This window comes from Tiliqua scincoides, chromosome 2 (genome assembly GCF_035046505.1).
Source record: "Tiliqua scincoides isolate rTilSci1 chromosome 2, rTilSci1.hap2, whole genome shotgun sequence".
NCBI classification, from domain to species: Eukaryota; Metazoa; Chordata; class Lepidosauria; order Squamata; family Scincidae; genus Tiliqua; species Tiliqua scincoides.
The window spans coordinates 205,254,133-205,266,880 of record NC_089822.1 but is presented as its reverse complement, the minus strand read 5'-3'; the positions used below and the strand labels follow the sequence as shown (position 1 = coordinate 205,266,880).

The 12,748-nt window shown below is 44.4% G+C and overlaps 1 protein-coding gene across 1 annotated transcript in view; it reads left to right on the top strand.

Moving 5' to 3' along the window:
* Positions 1 to 12,748, top strand: part of CACNA2D2 (calcium voltage-gated channel auxiliary subunit alpha2delta 2) — a 632,244-nt gene that overhangs the window by 545,427 nt on the left and 74,069 nt on the right. The window contains exon 13 of the mRNA XM_066614251.1: positions 9,628 to 9,677. Coding sequence (XP_066470348.1) covers positions 9,628 to 9,677 — 50 coding nt within the window. The remainder of the gene's footprint in view (positions 1 to 9,627; positions 9,678 to 12,748) is intronic.

Below are 12,748 nucleotides of genomic sequence, written 5' to 3'. Positions count from 1 at the left end.
TACCCCCATAGATGAAGGTTCTGTTTCTCAGCTTCTCCCTCTGTGCCCTTTGTTCTAAAGGGTATTAGGAGGTAGCTGAGAGCCTTTGTTTCTTGAGAGCTTTGGCACCTCCTGCGGCTGCTGCCCCAGGCCTTTGCTTCTGACATCAAAGGTACTCAGAGAGCAGCAATGACATCACAGGTAGGGAGGAGTTCCACTGAAAGCAGCAGGGGTGCCTGCAACAGAGCTAAAGGATAGGGAGGGTAATGCCCTACTGTTGTTACTGCTGACAGTGTTTTGGCAAAAATGAATGAGGAGGACAGACAGCTTAAGAATAAGACGACAGAGAGCCTGCTGCTCCCTTGTTCTATTCTAGTATGGGTTATAGGCTTTATATCATTGGTGAGAAGGAGCATTAGGTAGAAAACTTAGTACTAAGTGGGAATATCTTTTGTTGATTGAAGTCAGATCATCTAGTGTCTGTGTGTGTCTCTGCGTGTGCCTTTTTCACTACTAACTTACTCAACAGTTACTGTGGCCCAGTTTGTAGTATTCCATATTCCCTATTTTACAGAACAGAAATTCTGTGTCTGAGGAAGGGTTGTTGTAGCTCAGGTGTAAAGCACTTGTTTTACTTGAAGAAGATCCCTGGTCCAGTCTCCAGACAGGGCGGAGAAACACCCCTCTCTAAAACCCTGGAGAACCATCATCAGTTCGTGTTGCCAATACTAAGCTGCAGTGGCCTAATGGTATCTTGCTCAGTGGAAGGCAAGTTCCAAGGACTGTGACAGAAAAGTGAATATTGATGGCTAGGTAACATCTGAACAGGGAAAGTTTCTGCTTGCAGCCATGTTGCTAGGCCCAAGTACAAGACCCCAGCTGTAACCAACTTCTCATTAGTGCATACTAGGTCTGAGGGAACTGTGGAGAAGGCTGCTTCACAAGGCCCTCAGATACCGTACTAAACTACAAAGTGGGCTCCAAGGCCAACTTGATTAACAGCAAGGTACAGTTGTGAACTTCTCAGGTTGGGAGGGGGGATTCCACCATGAGTAAGGAGGCTTGTGGCACGTCTACCCCTAGAATGTTCGGCTGGAACCAAGTTCTGATTGGTAGGTGGGTCAGGAGACCTATAAAGGTGAAGGAAAAGAGCTTCACTTTGTTCTAGCTTTGCCTCTGGCGATGGAGGTTTCAGCTTTGACCATTCTGACAAGATGGATCAGCCTTGACTGCAGCAGGGATGGGTCAGACTGGACTTTGGAGGTGTAAGACTTTGGTGAGTGATAGTTAGAGTTAGGAGTTAGCTTTTATTGTTTTATTAGTGCTGAGTATTATATTGTATTGATATGCTCTACCCTAAATTCTGAAATCTTTTACTGATGCAGTGCTGTCTGTATAACTGTTCTTCAAACCTACCGCAGACACCCCCTATAAGCCGATCCCACAGATAAGTCGAGGGCAAGTTTTGAGCCAACAATCATGGAATTTTCTATGACCCTCGGATAAGTCAGGGGTTAAACTTAAGGGGGTGTCTGACTAATAATAAATAATAGATAATAACTTTATTTTTAACCCGCCTTTCTCCCCAAAAGGTACTCAAGGCGGCTTACAACAGGTTAAAACAGATTAAAAACATAATTTAAAAACAAATAAAAGCTTATTAACACATATCATAAAAACAGTAGTCAGATAAAAAGTAGTCAGGTAGAAAGAGCATAGAGCAGCAAATCATAAAAGAATCGGGCCTGTAACCAAGTATTTAAAAATATTAAAAGATGTTAAAAAGATGTTAAAAAGGCTGAGAACTCAGAAGGCTTGTTTAAACAGAAGGGTCTTCAGGCCTCGCTGAAAAGTCTCAAGAGAGGGAGCCATTCTTAAGTCAAGGGGAAGGGAACTATAGTTTTGTCTGATTTTACTTGAGGCCAGATCCTGAAAAATAACCCACCACTAATTGTTACCTAAGAACTGTAGTCTCTAATTTATTAAAAACATAGTAAAAGATCATAAGATACATTTTTATTCTTTTTAAATTCTGGTCTTCATCACCTTTTTGTAAGTACTATCAGAGTAAGTGCACTGTAAACAACATACCAGTAAAACAGTGGTTCTCAACCTGGTATTCATGTACTCCCAGGGACACTCAACAGGACCTTTAGGGGTACTTGAAAAAGAATGGAATAATGGTAGGAAAAGGCAGGTCATGCTCCAGAATGTCTTGCAGGACAGGAATGCCTTGCAAGGACCAGCAAGGCAGGAAGGGAGGTAGCTAGTTGGCTATGAAAGCCCCACCAATAGCTAGTTTCTGGCCATCAATTCATGGATGAACCAGTGATTGAAAACCAGCACAGTAAAAAAGCTGAAACATAATATGGAAAGTGATCAATCACCCAGAATTTCTCAGCACACTTCTGGTGCAAAACAGTGCAAAGGCAGAGTCTTCTGTTCTTCAAACAGATAAAGAGAGAAAACATTGTGATGAATACATGAAGTCTGGACTTTCATATGGAGGAGATGAAGGCTTGTATAATTAATTACAAACATTTTGCTAATATGAAGGGTACAATTTATGGAAATGGGCTGCCAAGGGATATGCAAGTGAATAAGGTTGGGAACCACTGCAGGAGATCCATGAATCAAATCCACCTTTAAGGTGTCTGGTGTGTTAAGGCAGAAACTCTACGTACAACATACAACCCATAACACATAACTGGGAGTGTGCAATTCAATTCACAGCAGAGAGATGCAGCTGCATATATTTGCAACCCTTTTTACTCAGAAGTAGACCCACTGCTTTCCATGGGTGGTATTCTTAAGTAAGGGTGCATTGAATTGTAGCCTGCTTTAGATGGAAAGAGGATTCCCATCCTGGTGTTTCAAAAAACAGACCTGCTTTGCAAGCATTTGCAAAGCAGAACCAGGCTGCAGCAGAAGGAAGGAGAATAAAAGGTAAACAAATAGCTTCTAAGGAGCTGTGCCTGCCTGCTGCTTGAGAAACTTGGCACCTGTCTGCCCTTGAGAAACAAAACTTTTCAGAGTTGAAAGGCTTTGCCCTCTGATTGACCCGGAGATAAGGTAAAGTGAGAATTTGAGCTTGATTACTTGGCAAAAATTTCACATACTATAGGCGAGAATCTAGAGCAGGGGTGCTCACACTTTTTTGGCTCTAGAGCTACTTTGAAACCCAGCAAGGCCTGGAGATCTACCAGAGTTTTTTTACAATGTTCACGCCATCATAACATATAACATTTATGTGTACAATGTATGTTGGTGTACCTTGCATAACCGCATGAGCCAATATTGCACAACACAACATAATTAACTATAAACACTTTTGTAATTACTTGAGTTTACTTTGATGACTTGCACTGAAGTGAATCAGCCAAGGATGCATAGTCCAGACAGTAGCTGCTGACAGCCAGCCTCAAGCACACTTCCAAATGTTCATCAGTCTTGGTGGAACTTAATGATCTTCATGTAGGAAAAGGCTGACTCACATAAATAAGTGGAGCCCTTCCTGCCTCAGGTGCTCTTATATCCCTGAGGGCCCTATTGCCTTCAAGTGGCTTCAACTGTGCAGCACTCTCTGCTGGATGCCCAGGCCTTACCCTTAAAGGGGCCACTGCTGACACCACATCTACCTCCTCACCAGATCTTCCTCGATTCCAATACAAGTGGGGGGGGGAGCAGATCTCTATACAGACCAGTGCAAAAACAGGGGAAAGGTGTGGGGGAGGGAAGATTTCTATATAGACATCACAGCAAGACCAGTGCAAAACCCCTTGCACACAGAACCAACAGATGGAAGTTGGGGGGGGGGCAGATCTCCATACATACCAGTGCAAAAATAGGGGAAAGGTAAGTCAGCCCCAGTAGAGTCAACAGGGCTCACTCCCAGGGATGCGTGGACGGGAGAGAAGCCTGCCAGCGGCTCCTCTCCAGGTCTACTCACAAGTCAGCCCCAGTAGAGTCAAAGGGGCTCACTCCCAGGAATGCGTGGATGGGAGAGAAGCCTGCTATTTTGCCTCGATCAACTGGTAGATCGCGATCGACGTATTGAGTACCCCTGATCTAGAGCATCTACGGTATATTCAATAAACCCTATCTCTTACAACTGACTGGATTATTGGGCTTGGTGGAACATAGGGTACTTGGTTGTGGGAGTTAATCCAGTGTGACTGAGTGGAACCTGGAGACCCCAGTAACAGGAACCTACTCCTAGGTTCAAGCCAAGTCAGAGGGGCTCAGGCTGGAGCATGGCTCAGGGGAGGGTTCCCCAAATTGGCCTGGCTACCAGGATTGGAGGCTCTTACAGTTAAAGAGCAATTGGTAACTGGAACTAGAGAGGCCTGAGGGGTGTTAGGTGGCTGAATGGTTTTATGGCCACCTAATTACCTCTAAGGGCAATAAACGAATTACACAGCCCTCAAGGGGGAGGGTCGTCTTGGATGTCACAAGGACATCCTTTTATATGGTCAGCTGAGGTCTGAGTGAAAATTTATAGTGCAATCCTATTGAAGATTGGACTGTTGTGTATAGCCTATTACAATGGTGGTAGCAACATTTGCTGTTGTAAAATGGCTGCCAATGGAACACTCAGCAGAACTCCACTGCCAGACCCTGCTAGAGCTGCTAGACCAGGTAAGGCAGCAGTGGGGTCAGGGGAGATTGAGGAGGGAGCAGATAGGGCAAAATTAGGTGGGGAGGGGAAGAAGTAGGGCTGGGAGGCAGCAGGATCTTATCCCCTCCATTTGGAAGCTCCCTGCCCCTTTCTTCTCCTGAGACTAAAGAGTAGCTAAAGAGCAGGCGCAAGTCCAAGGAGACCCATTGGCAAGCAGGAGGCTTATGGAGGGATAAGGGGAAATAATTTCTTCCCCCTCCCAAACCTTCCAATCCACCCCCTTCCCCACAAGGTGCAGCGTGTGCCTTTTTGGCAAGGCTGCATTGGTGGGGGGAAAGGATAGGACTGGACTCTTTCAGTACATAAGTCTGTCTGTCTTTGCTTACATACATACTGTACACACTGAGACCACAATCCTATTCACTTTTAACATGAGAGTACACCTGTTGACTTCTAGTAGACTTCTTCTTCTAAGTAAGACTGAGACTTACTTCTGAGTAGACATGCATAGGATTGGGCTTTAAGCAGTTGTACACCCAAAAAGACAGTGTTGACCAATGTGTGGACCCAGTACTAGGCAGCTTCCTGTGTGGTAGTACCTTCCAGCAGTTACGAACCTGCCGCTTGTTGCGCCCTGGAGTGCAGGCTCACAGTGCTGCCCCCTGCATCTCATCTCCCCCCCCCCCCCCGCTTGGATACCTGCACAATGGAGCCTCGCACAACATTCAAGACCGCTCAGAAAGCTTTCTGAGGCTTCCGACGTGGTAAGGAGTACTTCTGGCAAACTGGAAATACTGCTTAAGACCACATCAGAAGCCTCAGAAGGCTTTCTAAACACTGCATGGGGCTTCCCCTGTGCCTGCAATGGCTCTAGAGGGCAGGTAGAGGCGGTGGTGGTGCAGCGGGCGCATTGGTGCTGCCCCCACAAAGCCAAGAGCTGCGGCGCCTGGGACTTTTGCCCCTCTGCTCCCCTCTGGGCCCGCCACTGCCTTCCAGTATTAGCAGCAGCATTTCCACAAAAACAATTATATACCTTTGATCCCTGCAAGGTTCCTTCTTGCTAGACAGAAAAAAAAACATAAACTTCTTTCTCTGATGGCTCTGATCAAACTGCCAAAACATCACTTGCTTTCAACTCCCTTACAAGGAGAAAGGTATTCTATAGCTGTTCCAACCATCAAACACCATGAAGCAATCAATCAAGCTATACAAAAGCCTAGCAAAGTGGTAATGTCTTCACTTGATACAATGCATTGCAATTACATTCCGATTACACCTGGAGTAGCATAGTTACCACATCCCTGTGGCTGGATTCCACATCACTCCAGAAATATTGGAAGGCTGGAAGTATGTGGGATGGGCTGTTCATGTGGGCATTGTCCATGCCAGAAACCTGCATCATTTCCAGGCTACTGATGACATCATGTAGAACAGGTGGAGCACATTCAGACATGTAGAGTATGATCAGCTCATCCCACATGATTTCATCCTTCAGATGTTCTTGGAGCTGAGTGGGCCCCAATGGGATGGGACTTAACTATAGCAAAGTGGCGACCATACCACTCTAGTAACTTATGAATTAGGTTTGTTAACAACACAGTTTTGCTTTACCTTCACCCCCATTGCCCTTGGGACTTCTCTGTCACACTGCTAAAAGTGTTAGTTTCTGGCCTCTCCCCCATCCTTGCTTTCTCTTCTCTTCTATGCTGTAAGATCACAGTTAACCAGCACAGAACATTGCCCTGACATGAAATTAATGTTCAGTTTTGGTAGTGCAGTAATTTACATCCTAAGGCTGTATTGTGGTCAGTAAGGCTATCTTTAAAATTAAAATTGTCCAGGTTTTGAGACTGTGGTCCATTAAAATCTCACATTTCTGAATGTAATGAATGTATTTTAATAGACTGTGGTCTCAAAACCTGGACAATTTTAAAGATAGTACAGTAACTGTTTTAGAATCAAGTATTAGCCTTTTCTTTTAGACAGTGCAGCCTGGTGTTTTGTTTTTGGTTTTTGTTTTTTTTAATTACCATAGTGTCATGTAGCAATTTACAGGCCTGGGCAGTCAGGCTCAATGTCAGGGCAGTCAGTTCTACTGCAGTCTTTCGGTAGACCCAGCAGTGCAGTGAAGGATGGGATCATAGATAGCCCTGAGCTGCTTGCAGCCAAATTAACATCTCATGGATGGTGCAACTTAAGCCAGTCTGACTTGCTGAGCTGCCCAGCTTTTCCCCGATTACTCATTCAGGCTGCCTCCTGAGCTGGTGTTGTGGAAGAGAAAGGGTCACCTTTTGAAACATCTTAACTTGATCAGCCATCATCTGGTGCCTGGTGGCTGTTAAAGCCTCAGTTTCCCTGTTGACAAAATTAAATGAGCATAATGCACACATAGTCATTTATTGGTGACGAATTTGCTGTAAATGAGTACAGTCAGAGAAAGAAAGAGAGAGAGATAAAAATGACATATATATAGCTCTAGAGTTCATATGGGGGCTGCTAAACAGATATGGTAGCTAAATAGGCAGATGCTGCAGAGAGATGAAGAACGCTGTAGACAGCTAGGCTCACAGATGCTGTAGATGGGCTGATAGTTGCACTGGGTAGAGGAGTCAGCTAATGTGCTAGGTGGACAGATGCCACTGATTGGTGGATAGAACAACAGACAGTGCTTTGAGAGCCTCAGATACTAAATGGCATTTAGCTATTATTATTATTATTGCTGCTCTCTAGCTTGCTTTGTGCCCTTTCCATCATGCAGCATCCCTCCTGGAAAAATGCAGAAAGCTATAGTGACCATCCTGGGCAGCAGCTGCAGCACTGCCTCGCAGGTTTGGCGTGTGCTGCCTGGTGTGAATTCTGTTGGTGCCTGCAAGAGAGACCAGGCTTTGGGCCAAGTTTGTATTGAGAGCTGTCAACTAAGGGAGACGTGAGCTAGAGATTTCCTCTCTCAAAGAAAATCACCCTGTGCTGAGTAACCTTCCTCGGCAATCCTGTAAACCCTCCATGAAATGCAAACTTTCTGACCCTGGCGTGCGTCTCTCATTGGCTTCAGCTTTGCTGCAGTAACATCGCTGGATCTGGAACAACAAGCCTGAGAAATGACATTGAGCATCATCATCTCAGTGTTTGCAAGCCTGAATATGAATGGTGTGTGGCTGGCAGGTGCTGCCTTCACTCACAGACTGGGACTGTAATACTTATTAAACAACAGAATAGTTTTGCATAAAATAGAAATTGCTTTTACCAAATGAGGTTATTAAAAGCAATAACATCACATCTTGATATAGTCTATAGAAGACCTTGGTCTGATTCAGGTGTCATGGTAAGCTAGGGTTTCCTATTATGTGAAGAACTGCAGGTTCATATACTCTTCTTGGCTCTGTTGCAGAATCATAACATTTAAATCCTCTTTTTTTTAGACCATGGCTCTGTAGCACATACCAAACCAGGAACTGTAACATAACTGTGCCTTCCAGACCAGAATATAAAGCCAAACTCTGTTGCAATCACAGTGTGTAGAGCTGATCTCAGTGCAGGCCAGGCATTTTGTGTTTTACAGCCTAATCCTATTCTCAGCTAGCCCATTGCATGCAGTGGTGCCAGCGTGGGCTCCACTGCATGCTGTGGGCCAGCTGTGGACCTTGATGCATCAGAGAAGTAAGTAAAAGAATTTTCCTTTTGGTTGGCATAAATCCGAGGAGGCCCAAGGGGGCATGTCAGTGCTGGAAAGGGGACATAGAATGTTGGCCAAGCTGCCTCCACCAATATCCACCTCCAGACCGCCCACCCCCGTTTCTGACTTATCAGCTCCAGTGGGGGCTGGGCAGTTCATTGGCGCATACCTAGGCAGCCATTTGTACCTGTGGTCGTGGTGTGCACACCATTGCTGCACCAGCAGCCCACGCCTTCTTCTGATAGAATGCAAGTTTATCTCCTATCTCTTGCTACCCTCTGTGACTGTAATCCTATCTCGGAATGCCTCTTGGTGCTAACCTTACTTCAAAAAACATCCCTCCTCAAAACTCACTTTTTCCATGCTTTCCCTTTAGCTTAATGTTTTTTTGTTTTCTTCCCCAGCTGAATCGAAACCTAAGAGCCGGTGTTGGTCCCAGTAGAATCCTGTAACATGCACACATTACAGAATAACAATCATGTGCAGGAACACTGTGTAGTGTGGCCAATGGAGGGGATTACAGGTGTGACCTTCTTGGCCTTTGGATCTGTGGCTTCTTTCCATCAGCCTGTAAATAGGGCTGGCCTTTGCTCTTCAGCCAGGCACCTAGCACCAAATACATATGTCTTGAGATGCGTATCTTGAATTAAACTTAAGGAAAGAAACAGAGATAAAATACTGACTGTATTATGCTGGGGAGGAGGGAGCATTTTCACTGGGTCAGGAGCACAAGGGGAAAATGTTAAATACATGCTCTGGAGTATTGGTTAGGCTCCCCTGGTGGCTGCTATGTAAGTTGTAAAACACATACACAGGGTCATAATATGTCATGTTCACTTGGAGTGCGTATAACTGAATATGCCCACATTCCTTCCGTGCTACCCTGACCTTTCCAATACCTCTTCTCTTTCTGCCTTACATCTCTCTCCCACACCCTCCCCTTTGTCGTCTTCTCACTATTGACATTTATATTCCAAGCTTGTCACAGCAGGAACTTGTTTTTCATTCTTGTTTATATAGATGGTGTTATATGAATAATATTAATCTTATCCACACACCCCCTCTGGCTCTTTTTTATATATAGTGCAATGACTTAGTTATGGTTCTATTGCCAGCATTTGTTTTGTGTATGCCAACTGGGGTTTGAAACAGGAGGCTGAAACCACAATCCAGCACAGAGTTAAACACACAAGGCCAATAAAATCAGTAGGCTCAAGTGCATTTAACCCAGCACTGGATTGCAGTGTGCTGACTGTGGCTGGATTGACAGCAAGGCAGGATTTGGGCTGAAGTTTTCAATGGTGCCATGCTGAAATATCCCTTGGCTTGTTCCTCTTTTTTTTTTTTTTTTTTTTAGGTTATTACTTTGAAATACCCTCCATTGGGGCCATCCGAATCAACACGCAGGTGAGGAAAAAAAATAACATTGTGTTCAACATTTGTGTCCCTTTGGCTCCGTTTGTGTTTGTACATCTGTGGTATTTCTACTTTTTTAATTTAAAAAATGTGTTCCTTTCTAGCCTCCATCTAAACTGAATGACAAACACAAAGAAAAAAAATCAAAGCTATTATTATTTCTGGTTAGGTTGGGATATATATTTCATGCTGTTTTGGTTTACGCCATTTCTGCCCAATGTTGCATCTACGCAACGGGGATCAAATGTGTACACCTGTGAGCTGGTCAGAAATGGGTTAAAGATCACATTGAGTAGAGGGCCTGCCATGGCCAATGGTAGCCCACCTTAGTAGATTCCACAGCCTTCTTACTAAACATCTGCATAGATGTTAACAGGAAGAACTTAGACTCCACTTCTTGGATCTCACGAGGAATGTCTGTATTAAAGAGCAGAAGGAAGATAAAACAAAGTGGATGAGAGAAAATTTGATGCCATTTAATGCTTGGCTCTTGGGAAAAAGCTAGTAGCACTGAATCCAGCAGCACATGTGAACTGAAGTGCTAATATTGCACCCTCACATGTCCCCATCAGCGCACCACAGGCCAACCCACTATCAACATGGACAGTGCAGAATGCATGACTGGCGTTCTTCAGTCAAAGCAGAGAAAGTAAAAATAGGGGTACTTTATAATTTAAGGCATCTGGCCATCTGGTGCCTATTGGTGGCAGCTCTCCAAGGTCTTGCTCATTCCCTGCTCTCTACAGTGCCTTGTGGAGAGCATGGAAAGAACCCGTGTGGACCCACTGCCATTGTATATCCAGGCATTGAGCACATAGTTCCACAGGTGTTTCTCCTATTATCCCAACACTGCTTTCTCTTGGCTTACAGAACTTTGTCATACATCCACAATGAAACAATCCTGTATTCCTTCAGCCTTGGATGCAGCACATTCACACAAAACTAATATCCTAATCTGTAAGGCCCTCTGCTGCCCCAGCACACATTTGTCGATAGAGAAAACTCTCAGATGCTTGCTATATGAACTTGTATTTATGTGGTTAATTATTAAAGCTTCGTGCTTGAATCAGCACGCAGAGGAGCAAGCCAAACTGCTCGATTTATCTAGCTATTAGAGTCGACAAGCAGTGTGCGAGAGAAGGAGCCTGGGATGAGTTATTAGTGCCCTGGAAATGGGGTGACGAGACAGAGATAATAGCTTTCCATTCAAATGATGCCTAAATCTTCAGGCCAAAAGCCAAGGGGAAAATGGGGAGGGGCAGAGTGGAGGGAGGCGGAGACAAGAAGGCAAAGTCATTGAGAAAGAAGAAACTTGAACTGTAGCAAAGATTGGATATAGTTTTAGAACTGATTTGTTCTTCCTGTAAATAAACAATCTATATTTTCTGTTCAGAGAGCTTGTTTTCAGTGCTTCTGGGGAACAGAGTGGTCCACCCTTATTCTACTGCTTCTCAAAGTCCAGCACATGAAACTGAAGCAATAGATAACCTGGCTATAACTCTGGAAAAATTTGCTTTCAGTGCTAAGCATCTTTAGCGTGTTAGCCACTATGACAGATTCCATATGCTGTTTTTTTTTTCCAGTTGTTAGGTTCTTGGCAAGTGGTGCATGCAGCATTTTAATAAAACTCAGCAAAGGTAGACAGGAGAGAAAATTAATCTAAGTCATGATAATCTCCTGTTTCAGGAAGAGGGAAAACAGAACCTTTCCTAAGTCATCCTAGCGTGAGATGAACGTTTGATGTGTTACAGAAATGATGTGAAGCACAAGTGTTTTCTAGCCAGGACAGAATTGCAGTATGCTAGTCTAAAACTAGGATAGGACCAAGATGGGTCCTTCTCTTTTTTTAACAGCAGGGCCATGCCTTTTGAAGCAGCGGTGTGGTTCAGAGACTGGTGTTTTGGACTTTTAAAAAACAAACAAACCCTGTAATGGTAGTACCCTGGAAACAAGGTAGTGGTAGAAAGGGTGGCCTGAGAAAAGGGAAGTCCAAGGGAAGCGATGGGACAATCTCTTTCCCTGCCTATAGACTGATGCTGTGTTTGTTTTTCAAGTGGGTGCTCCTTTTTTTAGCTGGGGGAGAGTAACTGGCCCACCTCACCCCAGCACTGTCTGTTCTAGTGGCTGTCTGCTGGTGTTCTTTTTGCATCTTTTTAGATTGTGAGCCCTTTTGGGACAGGGAGCCATTTAGTTATTTGATTTTTCTCTGTAAACCGCTTTGTGAACTTTTAGTTGAAAAGTGGTATATAAATACTGTTAATAATAATAATAATAGTCAATCCTCCCTTCTCTGCTGACTGCAGGCCTTCACAATGATTCATCCTCCTATAAGCAGGTTTTATCCAACTCCTCTTCTTACCCAGCACTTCCCCAAGTGCACACTGGAGTTCCATGGTGAAACCCCTGGCCTGCAAGCATCCTGGCAGGATGCACTTCTGTGTAGCTCAGCAGGATCCTGCACAGTTTTATGGCAGAGTATTTAGCATGTCCCCTCCCCACTCCCCCTTAGGGAATCATAAAGGTTAATAGCTCATTACTGAATATTTATTTCTGGTGACGTGAGTCAGGATTTTGACAGGAGCTTTCCCTCTGGGTTGCTGATTCATTTTTCATAGAGTGTCAGGGAGACAATATACAACAGTGCAAGAGTGCCATCTGGAGAGATTTTCCCAGCCTCGTAACGCATTATCTCTCCCAAGTCCCTGACGTCACCTTGAAAATCGTGCCTGGCTTTTTTGTGATATGTGACATGCAGTCACATTGGTATCATTTGCCTGACAATTTTTTTTTAATTTAAAAAAAAAACCTCTAAAAACAGCCTGGAAGACTGCAAGTTTAAGTAGAGGAACAGTAAGGAGAGAGGTTACGTAAGCCTTTCTCCTCCAGCTATTTTCCAGTCAAAATCTCTCTCTCTCTCTCTCTCTCTCTCTCTCTCTCTCTCTCACACACACACACACACACACACACACACACACACACACACACACACACACACACACACACACGTCGTTACCCTTTTTCGAATGAGAGTAAGTGCTTGCTGGGGAAAGGATTAAGTGCTA